Source organism: Balaenoptera musculus, chromosome 3, assembly GCF_009873245.2.
Source record: "Balaenoptera musculus isolate JJ_BM4_2016_0621 chromosome 3, mBalMus1.pri.v3, whole genome shotgun sequence".
In the NCBI taxonomy this organism is placed as follows: Eukaryota; Metazoa; Chordata; class Mammalia; order Artiodactyla; family Balaenopteridae; genus Balaenoptera; species Balaenoptera musculus.
Window position 1 is genome coordinate 170097744 of NC_045787.1, and position 22932 is coordinate 170120675.

The 22932-nt window shown below is 57.7% G+C and overlaps 1 protein-coding gene across 1 annotated transcript; it reads left to right on the forward strand.

Annotated features, from left to right (window-relative positions):
* Positions 1-3734: 3734 nt before the first annotated feature.
* Positions 3735-5832, forward strand: GADD45B (growth arrest and DNA damage inducible beta). The gene is made up of 4 exons (XM_036849134.1): positions 3735-4015; positions 4118-4219; positions 4603-4825; positions 5095-5832. The coding sequence occupies exons 1-4, from the start codon at positions 3972-3974 to the stop codon at positions 5206-5208; spliced, it is 483 nt and encodes a 160-aa protein (XP_036705029.1). The 5' UTR covers positions 3735-3971; the 3' UTR covers positions 5209-5832.
* Positions 5833-22932: the final 17100 nt, after the last annotated feature.

Sequence of the window (22932 nt, forward strand, 5' to 3'; positions counted from 1 at the left end):
AAAAGATTATCTTGATGAGCAAGGTTTTGGTTCCCCTTTAAATTTTGCGCCCCCCAATTTCCCTCTCTCTCCCTCTAGACTCCAGACATCCTGTCCTAACCCCAGCCTTTTGGAATAGCTGGAGTATCTTGGAATATCCTTGGACAACTCTGAGCTCCATGCCTTTGGATGAACAGCACCATCTTCCTGAGTCTCTATTCCACCCCCTATAAACTTGCAACCATCACACAAGTGCTGCTTCATGGGCATCAAAGGAGAAACTGCTTACAAATGGCTGAGCACGTAGTAAATGCTCAAGAAAAGTTTGCTGTTATGCGTATCTTGAATGCAATGCAAAATTAAATTTTAAAGCTGTTATGTTTATCAATTCTAGAGACAAGGGATCTCATTTGCAAGGCGGGAGCGGATATGCCCGGTTTCCTGGCTGGGGAAGTTGCCAACTCACATGTTCTCCATGAAGGTGGTGAGGGTTCCCCTGTGAACAGGGTCACCTCTCTCACCTAGGAGCAGACAGGGACATTCTCAAGGCTGCACTCACATTAGGAGCAAAATTTAAGGGGGTGCCCAGAACTCAATCCTCAAGATAAATATTTTAATGCAATATTTTCAAAAGTCAAAATCAATACAAAAAAATCCATGATGAATAAAAGATCAAAACTGCAAATAAAGACAGGATCTGACCTTGCATGTGCATAACTCACCTCCCTGCCCTCCACCCCTCATCCTGTCAGATGGTGTCTGTATATAAAACCTTGATTTTTGCTCATCATGGGTGGGGATTTTTTGGCATATATTTTTAAAATAAAAAATATCTTTTTTTTTTTTTTTTTGGCCACACCATGCAGCTTGTGGTATCTTAGTTCCCCGACCAGGGATCAAACCTGCGCACCCTGCAGTGGAAGCGAGGAGTCCTAACCACTGGACCGCCAGGGAAGTCCCTATAATACTGTTTATATTGATGACTGAGTTTTGTGGCATTCCCTTAAAATTTGTGTCTGAGGTGAATACCTCACTCCCCTCACCCTGTACCCTGCCCTTTGTTCCAATAAAACTTTGTTGACAAAAACGGGCATCCACAACAGCCAAATGGTGGAAACAACCCATGTGTCCATCAACGGATGAATGGATAAACTAAATGCGGCCCCTCCCTACAGTCTAATATTATTCAGCCTCAAAAAGAAGGCAATGCAGGGCTTCCCTGGTGGCGCAGTGGTTGAGAGTCTGCCTGCCAATGCAGGGGACACGGGTTCGAGCCCTGGTCTGGGAAGATCCCACATGCCGCGGAGCAACTAGGCCCGCGAGCCACAATTACTGAGCCTGCGCGTCTGGAGCCTGTGCTCCGCAACAAGAGAGGCCGCGATAGTGAGAGGCCCGCGCACCGCGATGAAGAGTGGCCCCCGCTTGCCGCAACTGGAGAAAGCCCTCGCACAGAAACGAAGACCCAACACAGCCATAAGTAAATAAATAAATAAATAAATAAATAAATAAATAAAAAAAGAAGGCCATGCAGACACACACATGGATGAACAATATCAATGAACCTTGAGGACATTATGTTCAGTAAAATAACACGCCAAAGGATGAATACAGTATGATTTCATTTATAGGAGGTCCCTAAAGGATCAAATTTATAGAGACAGAAAGTAGAATGGTGGGTGTCAGGAGTTGGGGGCAATTCATGTCTAATTCCCAAGAGTTTACTCTGGGGATGATAGAAAAGGTTTGGGTCAAGATCACGATGATTTTTACCCAGCATCGTGAATGTATTTAATTCCATTGACCGGTATACTTACAAGTGATCGAAATGATGAATATCGTGCATATTTTACCATTAAAAAAAACCCAGGGGACTTCCCTGGTGGCGCAGTGGCTGGGTCTCCACGCTCTCAATGCAGGGGGCCTGGATTCAATCCCTGGTCAGGGAACTGGATTCCACGTGCATGCTGCAGCTAAGAGTTCGCATGCAGCAACTGGGGAGACCACGTGCGGCAACTAGGGAGCCCTGGAGCCGCAACTAAGGAGCCCTTGAGCTGCAACTAACACCCAGCACAACCAAATTAAAAAAACAAAAAAACAAAAGCAGGCGCCCCTGGGCAGTAGTTTAGTTGATTTTTTTTTTTTTTTTTTTTTTTTTTAGTTTAGTTGATTTTTAAAAAATATTGCAACTATAAAGTTATTAAATACATGTTTCACATATAAAATATTGAGTATTTAAAATACTGCAATTGCCACCCCAGTCCCAGTCCTCCTCCTCCTCACCCCGCCCCCGCCAGTCTGTCCCTTCCGGCGCTGTGGGCGCAGGGACCTCGCGCGGCCACCAGGTGGCGCCGCTGCGCCCCGCAGCCCCCGGGACATTTCGCGCCCCCCACGGTGGGCGGCACGGAGGCGGCGCGATGCGTCAGCCGGACAGCTAGCCCGGGAGCTGGGGGAACTGAGCCGCCGGGCGGAGGCCAGACCAGGCTGGCGGGGGAGTGGGCGCAGCTGTGAGTCATCGGGAGCCCCCGTTCGGCCGTGGGAGCCAGTCCCACGCGGGCCTGCCCGCCTGGCTCGTGAACTGCTTTCCAGGGGAGATGGCGAGGCTGGCGGCCGTCCCAGCGTGCGGCTGTGACTGGCGCACACGTGTGGCTCCAACACGAACTAACCGGGGGCTTGGGGGAGTGGAGGCCTCACCAAGCCTCAGTTTCCCCTTTTGCATCCTGCAGATGAGAGTAGCCCCTGCTTCCCGCGTCCTTGGGGGTTAAATGAACCGTGATACGGGGAGCCTGGTGCCCAGTGCGCGCTAGGTACATTCAGCGGCCGCTCCGGAGGGAGGAAATAAAGGTGGCGACCACCACTGCAAGCGCGCCCAGGTGGCAGCGCGCGACGCACGCAGGAACCGGTTCCCCTCGCTTCTCCCGGGCCTCGATTTCCCCCCACGGTCAGGTGCGAGGCGGACGTGCGGTCAGACCTTGCAACGTTAGGCGCCTGCAGGGGGCGCGGAGCCCGCGAGACCGAGCCACCTGCGCCTCCCACGCGCGCCCCACCCTGAAACTCGCGGCGGGTGGGGATGGGGCGCCCGGTCTCGGCCCTAGGCTTTGCAGCCCCCGTTTCTGGGTACCTCGAGGCGGCCTCCAGCGACCACCACCTCTTGTTAAACGCTTACCGTGCACCCCTTATTTTATTTAGGACTCACTGCAATCCAAAGAGGCCAGCGCTGCATTCCCATTGGACAGATAGGGACACAGAGGCCCAGAAAGTAAAGCCACCCAGGGTCTGGGGTCCCTGAAGCCTGGGGAGACTCCCGCCACCACCACCTAGAAAGGATCAGGCTGCAAACCGTACTCCCTCTCCCTGCAAAACCCCAGCAGAACCTGGAAAGGCGCGGGCCGGGGACTCTCCGGGGTTTCCAGGCCCCCCCGAAAGTCCAGGCCGCCTCGCGCGCTGGAAATCCCGCGCGCGCCCCGAAACGCGGCGCGGCTGCCGGGAAATCAGGAGAAAACTTCTGCTTTTTTTTTTTCTTTTCTGGCACTCAAACTCCCCCGGTTCCCCCCCCCGCCCCGCCCCGCGCCCTCCTCCCGGCTCTCGCCCCCACGTGGGGCGCCCCCTCACGGCGCCCCGCCCCCTCCCCGCCGCCGGCCAACCGCAGCGCGGGTTTCTCTCGCCTTTGTTTTTTCTCCAATAGGAGGGGCGGATGAGCCACCGGGGCCACGCCCCTGTTTGTACAAGTCTATAAAAGGCGGCGCCGGCAGCCGCGCGCTAAGGTCGCTGAAACCGAGGACGTCAGACTTTTCTTTGCAGCTGCCTGGATTATTCTTGCTGAGGCACTTGCAATTTTTTTCCGCCTTATTTGGGGAGGATTTCGCTGCCTTGCGAAGGTCTTGACGAACGCTTGGGCTCCGTAGGAAGGCTTTGGGCTCTCCGGCCTCGGACTTTGCATTTTCTCTCTTGGAACTGTCGTGGGGCTGTTTTTCACTGTGGATTATAACTGCAACATGACCCTGGAAGAGCTCGTGGCGTGCGACAACGCGGCGCAGAAGTAAGTAGCGGGGCCCCCGCCGCCTGAGGTCGGCCGGGCCGGGCGGGGACCGGAGCGCCCCGTGGCCGGCCCGGCGCTGACCCCCGTCTCCCTTGGCCCCAGGATGCAGACTGTGAGCGCCGCGGTGGAGGAGCTGCTGGTGGCTGCGCAGCGCCAGGACCGCCTCACCGTGGGGGTGTACGAGTCGGCCAAGCTGATGAATGTGTGAGTGAGACCCCGGCCCCGGGCTGGGCGCGGGTGGGGACCTCCTCCGCTCTGCACGCTCCCTGCTGCATCCTTCGCTTGCATGGGTCTGGGACACCCTCAAGTGTCCCTACTGTGGGTCGAGGGTCTTTCTGCTTTCTTTTTTTTTTTGAGGGGTGGAGGCTGCAGTATCCCGGTGCTGCATCATTTGCAGGCAGTCACCCCATCTATGCCCCTGCCTTACCCCGCCATCCTTTGAACCGAATGTCTTCTCCCCCACCATCTGCATGCAGACGCGATCCCTTGCGCACCTGCGGTTTCTCTTTGCTTTTGCAAACTCCCCGCCGTAACGGTGGCCCCTCCCCAGTCCCCAGCTGACCCACCATGCCACTCTGGCTCCTCAGGGACCCTGACAGCGTGGTCCTGTGCCTTCTGGCTATTGACGAGGAGGAGGAGGACGATATCGCCCTGCAGATCCACTTCACGCTCATCCAGTCCTTTTGCTGTGACAACGACATTGACATCGTGCGGGTGTCAGGAATGCAGCGCCTGGCACAGCTGCTGGGCGAGCCGGCCGAGACCCAGGGCACCACCGAGGCCCGGGACCTGCACTGCCTCCTGGTCACGGTGAGCTGGGCCTCGGCCCCGCCCCGCCCCCTCCCCACCCCGGCACCTGGCCCCTTGTTTGTCAACAAAGTCGAGCTGGCCGGTCTGCACCAGCTCAGCGCTCAGCCATGCTCGGCATGTCCCCGTGGGCAGCCGGCTGGGTCTTGGGGCCTTAGTCACCCAGGGAGCTATTTTGAGCCAACCTGCTTTCCCCAGAGGGGCTCTGAGAGGGGGACTCCCCAGCCACTCCTGGGGCTCCCACTGAACCCCGTCTTCTCGCCTTCCCACAGAACCCTCATACAGACGGCTGGAAAAGCCATGGCTTGGTGGAGGTTGCCAGTTACTGCGAAGAGAGCAGGGAGAACAACCAGTGGGTCCCCTACATCCCCCTCCAGGAGCGCTGAGACCCTGCCCGGCGTCAGAACCTGTTGCTGCCAAAAAACACGATAAAATAAATATTTGATCCCCCCTCCCTCCCAGAACCCCCCCAAACAACCCAACCTATGAGACCATCGGGGGCAGGATCGTTGGAGGCTGAAGACAGGAGAGGGAGTGCGTGGCCACCCCAGGGCGGCGGGCCTGGAGCAGCGCCAGCAGCGGCCACCGTGTGAGGAGAAGATGGGACCCAGGCCAGCAAGAGAGGGGACCCTGGAGCTCAGGCCTGGCGACAGAGCAGAAGCTGGAGTGGGGGAGCTGTCCCCCCACACACAGGAGGGCCTAGACTCCACACTTCAGGGGTGGGGTGGGACTGCTAGTACCCCCCCCTCCTTGAGACCAGAGCTGACATGTGCAGACGGGCCTTGGTGGGCCGAGGGTCCGCACCCTGTGGCCAGAACAGTACTTTGGGACTTGGGAGCCGGGCCTGATGTTGCTCTGTACCGGCGAACTCCCAGTCCGCAAACTAAACAGACAATCTATTTTGTTACTTGCACTTGTTACTTGAATCGGTGAAAGAAAGATGGGAAGCTTACAGATACATATATTTTTACTTCTACTATGATGGCCTTGTAATAAATTGTTAAAGCTTCTGGGTTCTTGTGTATTTACCGCCGGCCTCAGTGCGGGACCAGGACCTCCACCTCCCCTGCGCTCCAACAGCACTGGCGCCGCCCACGCCACCTCCTGCAGGCTCACCAGGAAGTGTTACTTAAGTCCGAGTTAGCTGCTCCAGGCTCCTTGCAAAAACAGTGCCTCTTCTCTCTGCAGCCGGCGCCACCCAAGTCCAACAAATCTTTGCCTCTTTTTTTTTTTCTTCTCCCCTCCTCCTGCCCCGGAGCAATTAAAAGACCGGTTTATTACGAAACCTGGCCGCCGTGCCGCCGCTGTTACTCGCTGAGCCAACCCCAAACTCTGGGCACGTATAGACGCACCCCTGGGGGCTGGCTGCAGCCCCTGCCCGCCCGGCTGCCACCGCAGCCCAGGTCCAGAGAGGTCAAGGGGCCACCTCGACCACACAGCGAGGTGGGCTTGGAGCTCAGAGCTGCCCCTGGGCTTGGGCGTTGCAGGAAGAGTTTTGGGGATCCCCCAGAGAGCAACCCCCCCACCCAGGCCTTCTCCCTCCCAGGGTGGGCCTCTGCACTGCACTAAAGAAAAAAAGAATTTTTTTTTCTTTCCCCAAACTAAAATCAACAAGCAGAAAAATACCCTAGGAAGTCGTGCTCCTGGCCCAGCTGGGCTTGGCACGCTGCTGCGTTTTGCCTCTAAACCGAAACTGTGAGGCCTGGCCGGCCACCTCCTTTTCCCCTTAACTCGCAGGCGCGGTGACTCCCCCGGCCCGGGGCAGGGAACTGGGAGCGCGGCCCAGCCCGAACTCCGGCCTCAGTCTTCCTGCGCCGAGTCTGCGGGGTGGGCTCGCGGAGCCCGTCTAACACCCCCTCCCCTCTGCCCCGCACCCCGGGGCGTGGGAATCGGGTGGGGAGGTAACCAGGGGGCCAGCCGTAGGCCGCGACCTTTCCACGGAGCCCCACGTGGGCGAGTGAGGAAAACCCCGACGGCCCCCGGGGAGTCACGGGGCTGGGGGGAGCCCCGCCGGGGGAGGATGGGGGAGGGAAGGAGAAAGGGGGAAATCCCAGAGGGAGACGAGGGGGGAGGGGCGGGAATCCCTCCTGAGGGGAGATCCGGAGTGGGGAGGGAGGAAACTGAGATGCAGCCCGGAGTAGGGACAACGCCCCCGCCAGCCCCGGGGAGCGGAATACCTCTGGGGGTGGGGGAGGGGAGATGCTAAGAGGAGATACCCGAGCCCCGTGGGGTGGAGGGGGGAAAGGGGAACTCAGCGGGTCTAAGGGGGGTTGGAAGGAATCTCTGCAGGGATTTGGGGGAGGGGAGATTCTAAGTGGAGAGACCGGAGCCCTGAGGGGTGGAGGTGGGAGTTTGGAGAGGAGGGGTTTAGGGATGGGGGTGGGGCGAGGGGGAACCCAGAGCGGGAGGGCGAGAAGGGCCGAAGGAATCCCTGTAGGGGTGGGGGGGAAGGGAGTGAGGAGACTTGAGCTCCAGGAGAGGAGGGAGGAGTCTGAGGGGAGAGAGGGGACCCTGCTGGAGTTGGGAAGTGAGGGGACTGAAGCCCCGAGGGGTGGAGAAGGGACTGCGAGGGGGTAGGGGGGAGATGGGGAGGATCCCTGAGATGGGGCCCAGAGAGGGGAAGGGGGGCAGAGGCTGAGGGGCCTCAGTGGGGGGCATCAGTGGGGAAGGACTGAGGTGGACAGGGCTGGGCCCATTGTTCCAGCGGTGACCTGGACTTCCCCCTGTGGAGGCAGGCGGGGCACCCAGGAGAAGCTCCCCGCCGGCTCCGCCCGCGGGTGTGGGCTGCTCTGTCCCCATCCTGACCTTGGCCAGACAAAAGGGCCGCATGACCTCTGACTCTCTCCTCCCTAAGTCCTCTGTGCAGTGGGGGCAAGACCCCAGGCCCCTGGGGTCCAAGGAGATACAGGGCATGGGTGGGACCCCAGCTGTGTGACCCTGAGCTGGTACCTTAACCTTTCTGTGCCTTCAGTTGCTCCTTCTGAAAAATAGGGATAATAATGCTACCTACCTCATAGATTGTTGAGGTTAAATGAAACATATATTCCTTAGATTAGCTCCTCTGACAGAATGTATAAAAAGGATTAGCCATTATTACGACGACGACTATTATCAGCACTATTACTGTCCCCCTGCATTTCCAGAAGCATCTCCTTTAATCCTCTCACAGCCACCCTGCGAATTAGGAGAGTCGAGACTAGGGTGAGGCGAGCGGGACACGCCTTCCGTGCAAACTTTAAGACAGCAGGAGACCAAAAACTCGGTGGGCAAGATAAAGAATATTTTCAAGCAATATATTTCTAACTCGAATGCAAACAAAAAAAAAAAAAAAGAGAGAGAGACAGAGAGAGAGAGAATATCCCTTGGGGACCAAAACTGTAAATCAAGATAGGATTAGCCGATTTGTCCCTTTGCCTCTCTGCGGGCACCGTTCCTGACCCTGTCTTGATTTCAACTTAGGTATTTGGCTCATTTACTTTGCAGGTTAGGGTTAGGGGTTAACTGACGACGCAGAAGGGGCTTGGCTTCTCAGAGGGGGCGTGGCTTCCCAGGAGAGGCGAACCCCAGCTCTCTCCGCTGCCACCGCGCGAACGTGCGAACTTGCAGGGTCATGGCTCTTACGTTCTGATACCAGTTCTCCCATAATTCTCATTAATGTTATTACTACTCTTGCTGTTGTTGTTGCTGTCGTTAATAAAAACATTGAGTCTTCCTGACCTAACCCAGAATCCAACGGCTGTTCGGAGGAGGTAATCACAGCAGCTCGGCTGATTCGGTCGTCGCTGGGTGCAGACACCCTTAACTTGACCACTGCCCACTGAGGACGATGCCGTTGTCCCATTTTCCAGAAGAGGAGCCTGAGGTCCAGACTGGAGGAGCCACGGCTTGGTCAGGAGTCTTGAAAACCCAGGGGGACAGGGAGAGGGGGCAGGCTGCACCCCAATACACTCCTCCCCCCTGCCAGAGTTCAGAGAGGAGTGGCCACAGGTCACAAAGGCTCGGTCACTGCTGCAGGTGCCCCCTCCCTGGGGCTGCCACTGCTGGGGGCTGGGTGCCAGGAGCAGGACAGTGCAGGAAGACGCTATTCCCCAGCTGGGCACGCATGGCTCTCCTCTCAGGGCACCCATGCTCACCTCCATCCACACCTGCACCCTCGGGCCTGAGACACACACACGCAGGCACACCTGGAGACACACACACACAGCTCCCCAGACCTCATACACACTGTTGCCCACATGGGTCCCCCCAGCACTTCTGGGTGGAGGGCTCAGACTCCAGCTTCACCCCATCCCCTTAGGCACGTGGCTTCTCTGAGCTCCCTTTCCAAGTCTGTCCCCTAAACACGCCGCCTCCATCGAGCGTCTGTCCCCAGGTGTGCTTGTGCACACACACGCCACAGTGGACACGGCCACAGACTGACACGCGTGTTGACATATGTAAATACAGATGTGCTCCCTGTCCCCAGGCCTCAATGGTTGTACGCTTCCTGCTATTTCCTTGAACCCTCCCTGCCCAGGAAAGGCGGCTGGGCTTGTGAGCAAGTCATGAAGCCTATAATGTCCCCCTGGACTTGGGGACCGGGCTGGGGGGCCAGGAGTGAGACAGTCACATAGGGCAGTGATACTGGGAGAAGTGATATGATAGTAGCTGACGTTGCACTGGGCCAGCCCCTCAGCCCTGCCATCTCTTATCCTTCTGAAAACAACCCCACGAGGTAGGTACTGTTATTCTCTGCTTTTTACAGGTAGTAATTCAGAGTTAGAACTTTATATATATATATATATATATATATATATATATATATATATATATATATATACACACACACACACATATATATGTATATATGTATTTGAGATATAATTCACATATCATAAAATTCACCCCCTTTAAAGTATAATTCAGTGGTTTTTAGTATATTCACACAGTTGTGCGATCATCACCACGATCTAGTTCCAGAACATTCCATCACCCCAAAAAGAAGCCCTGTCCCCATGAGCCCATGAGCAGTCACCCCCATCCTCTCCCAGCCCCTGACAACCACGAATCCACTCTCTATCTCTGTGGATTTCCCTGTTCTGGATGTTTCATACAGGTGGAATCACACACTCTGTGGCCTTCTGTGTCTGGCTTTTCTCACATGCGTGACATCTGGGGGCTCATCCACTTTGCAGGGTGTGTCACTACCAAAGTTTGGACTCGTAGTGCCCGCCCTGCGTCTGTGGGCCCCAGCGTGTGTACCTGGAATCCCAGCAGCACTAGCACTTCCCCGTAGCCCAGGATCTGGGAAGGCACCGCACCCTCATCCCACCCCACCCCTGGCATGCAGCGTGGCACACACACCCTGGGCCTAGACGCTGCTTGCACACCTGGCCCTCTAACCTCTGCCCAGAACCCTTCGTCCCTCCCTTTCCGCAAGCTAACACCTAGCACCCTCTTGTCCTCACCCCAGATGTCCTCCTCAGGGAGCCCTCCAGATAAGACCCCTGAGAGCCTGCCTCCTGGCTCTGCCCACTTCCCCTGCCCCACCCTGTTTGGAATGACAACTTCATCCTGCCATCCTTCGCTCCTTATCCATCTCCTGTGTTAGACTGCAGATTCAAGAGGGTTGGGAGAAATGTGTTTTTCTCAGCCTCCAGGCCCCTCGTGGCCAAGCCCCTCGTGGGACCCACTTGGCACTTCCTCAATGCTGTGGCCCGAAGATTCAAGCCTGGATCCGGAGTTACATATAACCAGAGATTGACCCATCAGTCACCTCTTTCCCTGGAACAGACTGTTTTGTCCCTAAGGGACACACTGACCAGCCAAGTGCTGGGTCCTGGCCAGACGCAGTGACACCACCTCTCCGGGGAAGCTGGAACCTGGCGTGGAGGCTGCCGGCCCTGCGCTCTTGGGCAAATTGCTTCACCTCTTTGGGCTCAGTTTCCTTATCTGTGCAATGGGCATACTAATCGGAGTGCCCATCTCTCAGGCGTCCTGAGCGTTAAATGAGTGAAGATATGTAAGGCACTTAGAACAGAAGGGAGAGCCTTCCAGAAGGGTTGGTTGGTATGCAACTGTTTATTTGATTCCTTCTACCTGTGCATGGTAGCATCTGCCTCTCTGCCTGTGTCCCTGTGAGTAGGGCTCGGTCTCTGAAACTGCGTGGCTACGTGTTTGGGTGGTTGGATCTGTGTCGCTACATGGCGTCCCTGAAGTTCACATGCACGTGGAGCCGGGCCTCATGGTCCTGGAGTCCCCTGGGTGAGCCTGGGACCCAGAGCTCCTGACCAACTGGGGTGCCATGATCATTGCATGATTTATTGGCTCCCAGTTCCTGAGGCCAGAAATCTGAGAAAAGGTGTCAGCCAGGCTGGTTCCTTCTGGGGCTGTGGGGCGGATCTCTCCAGGCTTCCCTTGCTCCTGGTGGCCTCAGGTGTTCCTTGCCTTGTAGATGTTTTTCTCCTGTATCTTCACATCTCTTCCTTCTATGTGTGTCTCTGTGTCCAGATGTCCCCTTCTTTTTAAATTTTATTTTTTTAAATTTTTGGCCGTGCCACGTGGCTTGCGAGATCTTAGTTCCCGGACCAGGGATCGAACCTGCGCCCTCGGCAGTGAAAGCGCAAAGTCCTAACCACTGGACTGCCAGGGAATTCCCCAAAAATGTCCCCTTCTTATAAGGAAACCAGTCACGATGGATCAGGGCCACCCTGAGGACCTCATCTTAACCTGATCATCTGCAATGATCCTATTTTCAGATTAGTTCCCATTCTCAGGTACCGGGGGTCGGGACTTGCGCATCTTTCGAGGGGACACAATTCAACCCATAACCCCCCAATATTACCCAAACCTGAATTCCCAGTCACACATGTGGACACGTGAGACCCCTAGGCTCACATGCAACTGACACCTCTCTGTGTCTTGTCTACTCCGGTTTCCCAACTTAGTCCCAGTGGCGGCCCAAGTAACCCTGAATGAATGAAAACACACACCTGGCCCACTGCCCTCAGGCACACAGATAAAGGACTACGCAGCCTCCAGCGCACACGGGCCAGGGAGGAAGTGGTGGGCGGGACTTATTTATCCACCAACCTCACCTTCCCTGTTCCAGGCTGTTCCTGGGGGCTTCGACTCCCTGGTACTTCCTGCCTGCCCACAGTGGGTCCAGGAAAGGCCCCAGGACAGCTGTGTGGTGTTGGGGCTTGTCCCCTCGGGTGGCTAAGGAGATGTGGGTAGCTAGCATCTCGGAAGAGTGGCTCTCAGACCTCAGGGTGCATGGGAGCCCCCGGCTCAGCTTCACACCTCTGGCTCCTCCCATTCAGTAGGTAAGATGGCGCCCCTGGGGGTACCCACGTCTGCCGGAGCGGGGGCTCTCCCTTTCTAGGAAGCTGCAGAAGGAAACCACGTGCTTTCTGGGAAAAGCGTTGGGCCGGGCTTCTACGTAATGCTTCCCTGCTTACTCCCCGGGGTCAGGGTGGGACCTCTGGCCCTGTCCCTCTTGCCCTCAGCTTTCCCCTTCCCTCTGCAAACCAGCCTGTGGTCCCTTCGCCGGCGGTGCTCCCCCACCCCTGTTCCCCCATTGCCTCACCTGCTCTTTTTTTTCTCTCCCTGACCACAGGGGCCGGGCAGAGGCCGTGGCCTCCCGTCTAGATCTTCAGGGTCGAACTGGTGCCCTGGGCACAGGCGGGTGGGGAGTGCTGGAGGAGCATGTCTTTGCTGGAAGGGAGAAGTCTGCGAATGACGCCCCCTGGAGTTGTGCACGAAAGATTCTGGGAGGCCTGCCTGCCGCCGCCCCCGAGCCCACCCCCCAGTGTGGAGAGAGAGGCACCAGATGGACAAGTTCGCCAGTCACCCACAGCCTTGCACACAGATACCCAGGGGCCCACGGCGACCACCTCCAAAGACCCAGAGTGACACACAACCCGAGTGACAACCCCGCCGAGGATGCCCGGGGAGTAGCGGGCGCACGCAAACACACACACACACACACACACACACACACACACACAGCTGCATCTGGAGGAGGGCGGGGTGGGGGGCTCCCTTCGCAGCCCATCCCCATTCTTTCCTGCCCTGTTGTTCTTCCTGGTTCCCACCCACCCCCTGCTCCCGGGCGCCGGGTTCCCAGGGTCGGGGCTGTGCTGGGCTGGGGCGGGGTGAGGGGCATCGCGGGGCAGCCGAAGACCCTTTTGCACACGTGCGCGCGCCCGCCCCAGGCGTGAGCGCGCAATCGCCGGCGTGCAGGCGCGGAGCGGCGTTTGTGCCGCTGCGCCATAAATGCCTCCGGGATGACTGGCAGGGTGGCGGAGGGGCAGCCGCGGAGCTTTGGATTCGCATCTAGTCTCAGCGGTTAACCGGCTACCGGCGCGCGCAAGCTTGACTCAGTTTCCCCCTCCGCAAAAGGGAAAGTCTAACTGCCCTCCCACGTGGCGAGGAGAAAACAGATAATGCACCAAAGCACTTCGCAAAACGCTGGGCCTGGGCGACCCTTATTACCCCTTCCCTCCACCTCACTCTCCCGCCAGCCACACGGGGTGGGGTGAGGGGCGCCGACCCAGGCCCCAGACGCCCCTCCCTCCCCAGCAGGCAGGAGTCCCGGCTTCCTCGTTCCTTAAATTGGGTAACTGGAGACAGAGGCGGGTGTGTGAGAGACAGAAATCCCCGAGTGCGCGAAATGCAGGGGACCGTCCCCCTCGTTTCCCCACGTCCCGACCCCCACCGGCGCCCCTGAGGGTGCGCCCTGGGCGCGCAGCCCTTGCGCGATCGGAGCCCCCATCGCCGGCCGCCGACCCCCTCCCGTGCCCCGCGGTGCCAGCCTCCCTGCGGTGCCCGCCAGGCGCGCTGTCTGCGGCCGCCCCGGCGTGGAGGGGTGGTGTCCAGGCCGGCGGCGGCCCCGGCGGCGTCTCCCCCCTCCCAGCCCCTGGCGGCGGGCGGCCGGGCCGAGGGCGGGGCGTCTGCACAGACCCTCCTTTTGTGAGCGGCGCCTTCCCCGGGCGGCCTGGCGCGCAGGGCCCGGGCGCCGCGCCAGCGCCCGGAATAGCCTCCCTGCCCCGCCGGCCGCCCCACGCCCCGCCGGAGCCGCCTGACCTGCCCGGCCGGGCGCGGGGGGTGTGGGGAGCCGGCCGCCGCGGCGCGGGTCCGCGCGCACGAGGCCTACCGTGGGGAGCTCCTCTCCGGCTGCAGACGCCCACTGGGTCAGCCCGGGTCTGATCTGCGTGCAGGGCCGACCCCTCTCCTCCCTGCAAAGGCTACTGTGGGCCGACCCCTGTCTGCGCGCCAAGGCCTACTGTGTGCAGACACACCTGCCTACAAACACCTGCAGAGAGCGGATCCCTTCGTGCGTGCCAGCGCGCAGGGCACGCAGACGCTGACATTAAACACCCACCGTGTGTGGCACCTGAGCGTGTGCCCGCATCGTTCTGTACAGAGGTACATGCACGCTCACCGATGCCCGTTAGTGGAGACGTCTGTACCCTCAGATACCCGCGTCTGTGCAGGTACCACGAGCAGATAAAAACCCTCAGGCCAGCACACCTGCACTGGCCAGCACCATGTGTGGTCACCAGGACTGCAAACTCTTTCCAAGTTCAAATGTTTGCCGTGCAGACCCCTGACGCCAGCAGATTTGGAGTGGGAGCAGCGTGGAGGGCACCCACTGAGAGCCGGGACCCTCTGCAAGGAGCCTTTGTGTGTGCCTCAGTTTCCCCTCCTGGAGAGGGACCCTCCTCTGCTTGAGTCTCTTCTGCTGGTCCCAGCTGTGAGGGGCTCTGAAGGTTCGAGAGGAAGCGGGTTGCACACCCCCTCCACCAGGTGGGTCTGGGCTGTGGACTCAGGCATGCAGGGCTGGGGGCAGGGCCTCCCCCGAGCTTTCCTGGAAGCCCAGGGGGCAGGTGCAAAGGCAGGTGGGCTCTGCGGGCAGCACGCCGGCGGCGGGTGGCTTCCCTGAAACTGAGCACAGCAGCTGCGAGAGGTTTCCGGGCCTGCCCAGCCCCACCCGGCCCCGGGCACTCTCGGCAGAGGGGTGAGGCCGGCGGGCAGTGCCAAGGAGGAGCCGGACCCAGCCTGCACATGCCCGCATGGGAGCCACTGGGGACGCGCACACACCCCGTGTCTGCGTGTGTGAACCCTGCAGTGCACGCACCAGTGTGTTAGCTGTGCACACATACAGGCTTGCCCTTGTGGGTTGTGCACTAACCATACAACACAGGCGATGGCCCCAGGGTCCATGTTCGCCCTTAGGCTCCTGGTGTGTCTCTAGCACTCAGGTGGGTGGTTCTTGCTAAGTATTTGTGGAGTGAACCAGTGAATAAGTGGGCGCATCAATTTGCAACTACGTGCCAAGTGTTCACCACGTGTTGGGCACTTGCACATCCGGGAACAACAGAAAGATCCTTGGACAGACATTCTAGGCATGTATGCAGGGGTGTGAACAAGGTCACACCTGCACACACTGTGGGTACCATGCGCACTGACCAGGAAACCCCTGAGGCCACCTTAATTCATTCACCTGCAGAAACCAGAGTCAAGTGTGCACACACAGGCCTTGAGGATAAACACACATTCCTGTGCACACAATTTCCCCTCTTCTCTGCCTGGGCTCTCCACCCGCCACCCGGCTCCTGGCCTCCCCTCCCAAGGCCACTGGGTGTCCACAGCTGGGTTTGGAGGGGCTCCTCAGGGTGCAATGAACTCCGCCCCCGACCCTCTGAACTTCTGTTACCAGGTGGCCCTGTGGCCTGGGATTTCCGTTTGAGCTTCTCCTCAGTCTTAGGCTATTTCTGCAGAAGGCTTCAGACCAACATGCAGCCAGAGTTGGCAGGGTCACAGCTGTGCAGGACGGGGGGCTTGGAGAGGCGGCTCCTAGACACCCCCAGAAATCATCCTTCCATTTTACAGCGTAGCAAACTGAGGCCCAGAAGGGCGGGGGACTGTGAGAAGCAGACGCCCTGGCCGGGGCCCTCTTCTTTCTCATACTCTTAAAGCCCAAACAGTAGGTTCCCACGGCCTGCAGCCAGGGTGGGGACAGGAAGGTGGGGGCCAGCCGGGGGGAGGAGGCCTGTGGGGGGAGGGGGCCTGTCTGTGTCCTGGAGACAGAGAGTGAGGCTGGCGGCCCAGAAACGCCCACCTCGGCAGACACACACACACAGCTCCCAGCGACCCAATCTGGAACACACAGACACACGTCCTGCTCCTGTCCTGTCCCAGAGGCTCCCAGCCCAGCTTCCAGATGGGGCTCCTGCGGCTCCTGCCCTGCTGGAGTGTGTGTGTGTGTGTGTGTGTGTGCGCCTCTGTGTGTTTGGCCTGTGTGTAGTGTAGGTGACATGCATTTGTGTGGATGTTTTTGTGTGTATGAGTGTGCATGCGTGTTTGTTTTTTGTAATTGTGTGTACATGGGTATTTGTGTAGGTGTGTGTGCATGTTTTTGTGGGTGCCTGTGTGTGCATGCACATGTATTTGTGTGTATGTAAACACGTGTGTTTCTATGTGTATTTATAAGTGTGTGTGCATGTGTTCGTGTGGATGTGTTTTGTGTGTGCTTCTATGCACATGCTTTCCCAGCCCCCCATGCGGAATCCTTGTTCCCTGACCAGGGATCGAACCTGTGCCCCCTGCAGCGAAGCGCAGAGTCTTAACCACTGGAGCGCCGGGGAAGTCCCTGTGCACATGTATTTTTGTATGTGCTTATGTGTTTGTGTGTTGTGTGTGTGCTCACAGATGTGTGTGTGTGTGTGTGTTGGAGAGGGGCTCCAGGTGTCCCCAGAATCCAAGTTACATATTCGGGGATCTAGTTTCACGGGTTTGGGGCTACTTGCACGTGCGCACGCACACACACACACACACACACACCACCACCACCACCACCAACGGCCATAATAGTAACAGCTAGTGTCTACTGTTGCTTTACTAAGTACTGAGCACTTTTCTATTTATTTTTATTTTTGGCTGTGTCTGTGTTGGGTCTTCGGTTCGTGCGAGGGCTTTCTCTAGTTACGGCAAGTGGGGGCCACTCTTCATCGCGGTGCGCGGGCCTTTCACTATCGCGGCCCCTCCCGTTGAGCACTTTTCTAAACACCTTACTTTTTTTTTTGAAGCCAGAGGTATAGCGGTCTAATTCGGTCTAATTCACAAACAGCAAGTTCATACTTTTTAGGTGTACAATTTGGTGAGTCCTGACAAATGCACACAGTTGTGTAACCCTTAACAATCAAGACTGAGAGCAGGCCACCATCCAGGTGTCCCTTCCTGCCCCTTTGTGTAGTCAATCCCCTCCCCCACTACCAGCCGCTGCCACCACCCATCTGCTCTGTCCCAACGGTTTGGCTTTTTTCAGGAAGTCACATAAGTAGGATCACACAGTACCTGGCCTTCTGAGTCTGGTCCTTGAACTCAGCACAGAGCAGCTGAGACGCATAGACTTTATTGCATGTGGAAGCAGTTTATTCCTTTAAAAAAAAAGATACAATTCACATACCATAAAACTCACTCCTTTGAAAGGTATAATTCAGTGGTTTTTAGTGTATTCAGACTTGTGCAACCAACATCTCTAATTCCAAAATATTTTTATCACCCCCCAAAACAAGCCCTGCCCTATAAGCAGTCACTCCCCACCCCCTTCCCCAGCCCCTGACAACCAGGAACCCACTCTCTGTCTGTGGATCGGCCTGTTCTGGACGTTTCCCATCAATGGAATCACACCCTGTGTGGCCTTCTGTGTCTGGCTTCTCTCACTGAGTGTCAATATTTCAAAGTTAGTTGGTTCCTCTTTATTGCTGACTACTTATTGCATGGTATGGCCTGACCTCAGTTTACCTGTTCACCTGGGGATGGATAGCTGGGCTGTTTGCAGTTTCTGGTGATTAGGAATAAAGCTGCTGCAAACATTCATGGTGGGGTCTGGGTGTGCACCTACGTTTTCATTCCTCTCGGATAATACCTAGGAATGGGGTTACTGGGTTCCATGGTGCATGAACACCTCACATCTATTAACTGATTTAGTCCTCATAATCAAGGAGGTACTATAATTAACGCATTTTATACATAAGGAGAGTAAACCCTTCCACAGATCTCACACACACACACACACACACACAGCTTTTGCCCCTACCACCCACCTGAGGCCCGCCAGGACCCACGCACACGCCCAAGGCTCCCCACGGTGCACGCAGCAAGCAGCGCGGTTGTCACGCCCCACACCCCCGGAACAGACACTGATGGGGCCTGCAGACGCAGACGTGCTGCAGACACACTGCGATTTGTTCATCTTTCCAGCCAAGCCGTCTCGTCCTGACAGTAATTAGCTCCCAGACTGGCGGGGAGACGGTGAACAGGCCCAGAGTCATCGCCGCGGCCCCACGCCCACAGGCCACCGGCACCCACCAGTGTGCGTGCGTGTGCGTGCGTGCGTGTGTCCAGGCTGGGCATATCACAGACATGCCCTCCCTAGAGCCAGCCGGGGCCCCGCACGCAGGCCCACGGTGCCTTCCACGCGCGATCGCGTCCGTGAACTTGTGCACGCCCGCACCCCCCCAGGCGCGCAAGTGCGTATCCCTGCGGGCGCCTGGGCACTCGGCGCTCGGGGAGCGTGCGCGCGCGGAGCGTGCACGCTCGCTCCCGGGGCCGGCGTTGGGCGTGGGGGGCCGCGGGAGCACGCCCCGCCCCGCCCCGCCGCCGCGGCCGGAAAACCGGCGACGGCGGGCGCTGGCGTCACGGGTTTCCACTGGGCCCCCAGTGCGGGGGCCGGGATTCCCTGGCGCAGGAACGCCTGTGACGGCGGCGCCGGCCTGAGTCGGCCGCGCGGGGAGGCTGGACGCGGCTGGGATGACATCAGCCCCAGCGTTTCTGGAGCCGGCCTGGGCGGGGAGGGCCAGGGTGGGTGGGCGGGAGCGGGAAACCGGAGAAATGAAAGTGACTCAGGCTGCCGACACGTGCGGTGCGCTTTGTACCTGCTCGGCCCTGAGCCAGGCGCTGCCAATGTCCCCAATTCCCAGATGCGGAAACTGAGGCCCGCGGGCCCTCATCTGTGAGGCTTGCATGCCTGGCGCATAGACCGTTGCTCAGTCCTCATATCGGGGTTCTCAGAGAGTCGTCACCCAGTCCCGAGTGAGGGGCCGGGGCTGGAAGCCCCCTTTGCGCAGCGCCTTCTGGGGTCCGGACCCCCTACGTGATCGTTTTCCTTTCTCTTCCGCAGCAAGCGGGCTCAGAGAGGGCCTGGGTTGCCCTGGCGCCACCCAGCAAGTCGGGCACTCAAGCCAGATCTGTCTACCCTGTTGGTCTGTCTCCAGCCCTGGCCCCTGCGGTGGCCAGAGGCGGTGCCCGCGTCTGAGCCCGGGCTGCCCGGCGGGGTGTGCCCACCGGCTGGCTGCCTTAGTGCTGAGGCCAGGGCGAATGGACCTTAAAAATAGCCTGGGAGGAGGCGAGGGCTATTTTTAGCCCACGTGGCTCTGGCCCTCCCAGTTCCCGGGTCAGCAGCCCTCGGGCCAGGGCAGTGAGGAGGGGGAAGGGACTCCACTTTCCAAGGTCCCTTCCCCCTCCTGGTCGTCCCGACCCACCTGGGTGCCCGGATCACCCCGCTGCCCTTCTGCGCACAGCCAGCCCTGGGGTGGACGGTTGGGGAGAAAGGACCTGGGGGCGGGGAGGGGTGGCCCGAGGCCACCTTTCCCGAAACCCCACCCCCTTCTCTAGCTGCCCGGGCCTTTTGTTGGGCGGGGAGGCTGGTTTCTATTTTGGGAAGGTGTTGGAATAAATTCCACCGCTATTTTTAGCCGGTTTGGGGATTCCTCCACCCAGGCTGGCCGTCCGCCTCTCCTCCTCCTGGCTGACCCAAGGCTTGCCTGGATCAAAAAGGGTAGACAAGGACACACAGCCCGCAGGAGTGGGGGGTTTCCCTTGGGGCAGACCTGGAAGGGGGAGACCCCTATGTTTCCTGGTTGCGGGGGGAGGGGCCTCTCAAGGGCCCAGGTGAGCCAGACCTTCTGGCCTCTCGGAATCCATGACATACTACATCTGAATTCCACCTCCAGGACAGGGTGGGGCTCCCCAGACTCACCTTTCACCTCCTTTCAGGGTTGTGACACGTCTGCTCTGCGGAGAGTGGATCTTGAGCTCCACACTCTTTGGCTGGGGGCTCTCATGTCCCCAAGAGGAACATCTGCTTGGTGAGGAGAAGCCGAGGCACAGAGAACCCAGGGCAGGAGCGGGACCCATCTGAGGCTCATTTCCTGATGGTTTCATCTCCATCCACACTTTACAGCTTAACAGCTGGGCTTAACCTTGGGGTAGTGACTCCACCTCTCTGTGCCTCAGCCACCTCCTTCAGGAAAATGGGGTAATAACCACAATAGAGTTACTGTAAAAATGTGAGTGAAAGGATTAGAGATCTTAGAACAGGGTCCTGGCAGGTGATGGAGCAGGTGGCCCCAGAAAGGATGCTGCGATGGTTGCCTGGAGCCGAGGGGAACATTTTGGGTTCCCGCTCCACACTTCTCGACGATGCTCCAGCCACCTCCGTACTCCTTACAGTCCTTGGGGCTCACAGGAGTGACCCCGTGCTATATAGATCAGGACACCGAGGCCCTGGGATAACTTCACGGACCAAGGGTCTCATGACTGGTGACACACGGGAGGCCACATCACTGTCCTCACGCTGCTGGCTCTGACCCGTGCCGTGTTCCAAAGCTGCTTTTTGCATTCTTTCATCCGTTCCTTCACTCACTCAGCAAATATTTGTGGGGCATTGTATGAACTCCCTATTGCTGCTGTAATAAGTCACCACAAAGAACACAGATTTATTATCTTACAGTTCTGGAGGTCAGGAGTTGGAAGTCTGTATTACTGGGCTAAAATCAAGGTTTCCGCAAGGCCATCCAAGCTCCTTCTGGAGGCTCTGAGGGAGAATCCATTTCCTTGCCTTTTCCAGCTTCTCGAGGCGCCCGCAGCCCTTGGTTCACGGCCCCACATCACGTGGCCTTTTCTATTGCTTCGGGCATCATATCATCTCTCTCTGATGAGTCTTCAGTCTCTGTCTCTGTCTCTCTGTCTCTGTCTCTCTCTCAAGGACCTTGTGACGAATTGGGTTTGCCAGGGGGAATCCAGGATCATCCTCATCTCAAGATCTTTAATTTAATCCCATCAGCAAAGTCTGGAAAATATTCACAGGTGCCAGGCATTAGGACGGACATCTTTGCGGGGCGGGGGGCGGGGCGGGGCTTATTCGGCCTACCACAGGCACCTTCTTTGGCCAGACCCTGCTGAGCGCCGGACAAATGAGGCACAGAAGCTGATAGGTGCTTGCCCTCGTGGAGCACAGGGCTCCGTGGCCACGTCCACCAGGTGGGCACAATGATGAACACGTGATTATAAATAAGGTTGCTAGATAAAATTCAAGACACCTGGTGAAATTTGGAATTTTGGAAAAACAACAAATACGTTTTTTCGTATAATACTATCATATTTAATATGATACTTGGGACATATTTACAGTTAAAAAATAATTTTAAAATATTTTTAATTCATTTATTTGTTTATTTTATTGGCTGCGTTGGGTCTTCATTGCTGTGCCTGGGCTTTCTCTAGTTGCGGCGAGTGGGGGTTACTCTTCGTTGCAGTGCGCGGGCTTCTCATTGCGGTGGCTTCTCTTGTTGCAGAACACGGGCTCCAGGCGCGCGGGATTCAGTAGTTGTGGCATGTGGACTCAGTAGTTGTGGCACATGGGCTTAGTTGCTCCGTGGCATATGGGATCCTTCCAGACCAGGGATCGAACCCGTGTTCCCTGCATTGGCAGGCAGATTCTTAACCACTGCGCCACCAGGGAAGTCCCTAAAAAATAATTTTTTTTAAAGTATATAGGTATATAATATTTGAGTCATACACTAAAAAAAAAAGAATAGATGTATAGTACTCCCATGCGTGACTAGACCACAAGTTATAACTTACCAGGGAAAGGTTTTTTTTTTTTTTTTAAACATCTTTAATGGAACAGGGAAGGGTTTTACTCAGAGGCAACAAATAAGCCAATACGTGTGTTAGGATGACACTGGCCTTGGTGTGGAGAAAGGGCTCAAGTACAAAGGCACGTTTTGCGCCCAGGAGCCCACTTGGCGCTTTCCCAGAGGCTTCTCACCCTGTTTTACGCCTCGGAGTGTGCGGGCTCTGTGCTGAAGGCTCCGCCTCTCGTGCCTGAACAGGCGCATCCCTCCTTGGCTCGCTGAGACGGTCGACCAATCAGACGCCGAACCTTAGGGTCAGGGTCTGAGGATGCGCGTTCCCCCGCTCTGGTGCTTTCTGCGCAGCCTCGCGGAGGCGGAGCCTGGTGGTGGGCGGGGCCTCGCGCTGGCTTCCTGGCGCAGGCGCGGGCGCGGGGGCGGTGCAGACGCGCGTGGAGTGGCGCAGGTGATGCACGAGCTCGGGGTGGTGGCCGCCCGCGGCGGCCCTTCTCAGGACTCGGGCCGGAGGCCTCGGCCCCGCAGGCCAGTCCCCGGTCCCCCAGCCCAGCCCAGGAAGCAGGGCGAAGGCGGGGCGCCCCTTCCGAGAAGCGGTCCGGCTCCTCCTCCGGGGCCTCCCATCTTCGGATGAATGGGCAGGAAACGGAGAGGAAGTGGCGGTCGGCCAAGGGGGAAGTCAGCCCGACTGGCCGACATCAGTGCCGACATCAGTGCCGGGATGGAAGGATGAGCCGCCTAGGCTCGCCCTTCTGAGCATTGCCTTGGGTCACAGCAGCCATGACAGCGGGCAATGTCCTAAGTTTATTTTTCACCTTTCCCGTAGTGCGGGGTGATTTCTTGCAGGCCTCTTGAGTCTGTCCAAGAGAAGGCAGTTTGTCAGGGGAGATAAGGCCCAGGAACAGAGAGTAAACTCAGGCTCAACATTTGGGTGGAAGTGCCCCGAGGGGAGTTGAAAGAGACAGTTGTCACTTATTTGTGATACCGACCTGGGACTCATTGATCAATAGAAATTGATAAGAGGCCAGAGGAGGCAAGGCTTTACTGGGACTTGTGCTGCAGCCTGCGGGAGGGAAAACAAGTAACAGCTTCCATTGCTGGATCCCCGAAGAGGGGTGAGCTGGTCCCTTAAGTGGGATGAGGATAGCGGTGGATACAGGGCTCAGGCCAGACAGGTGACTTAGGTGGTCTGCC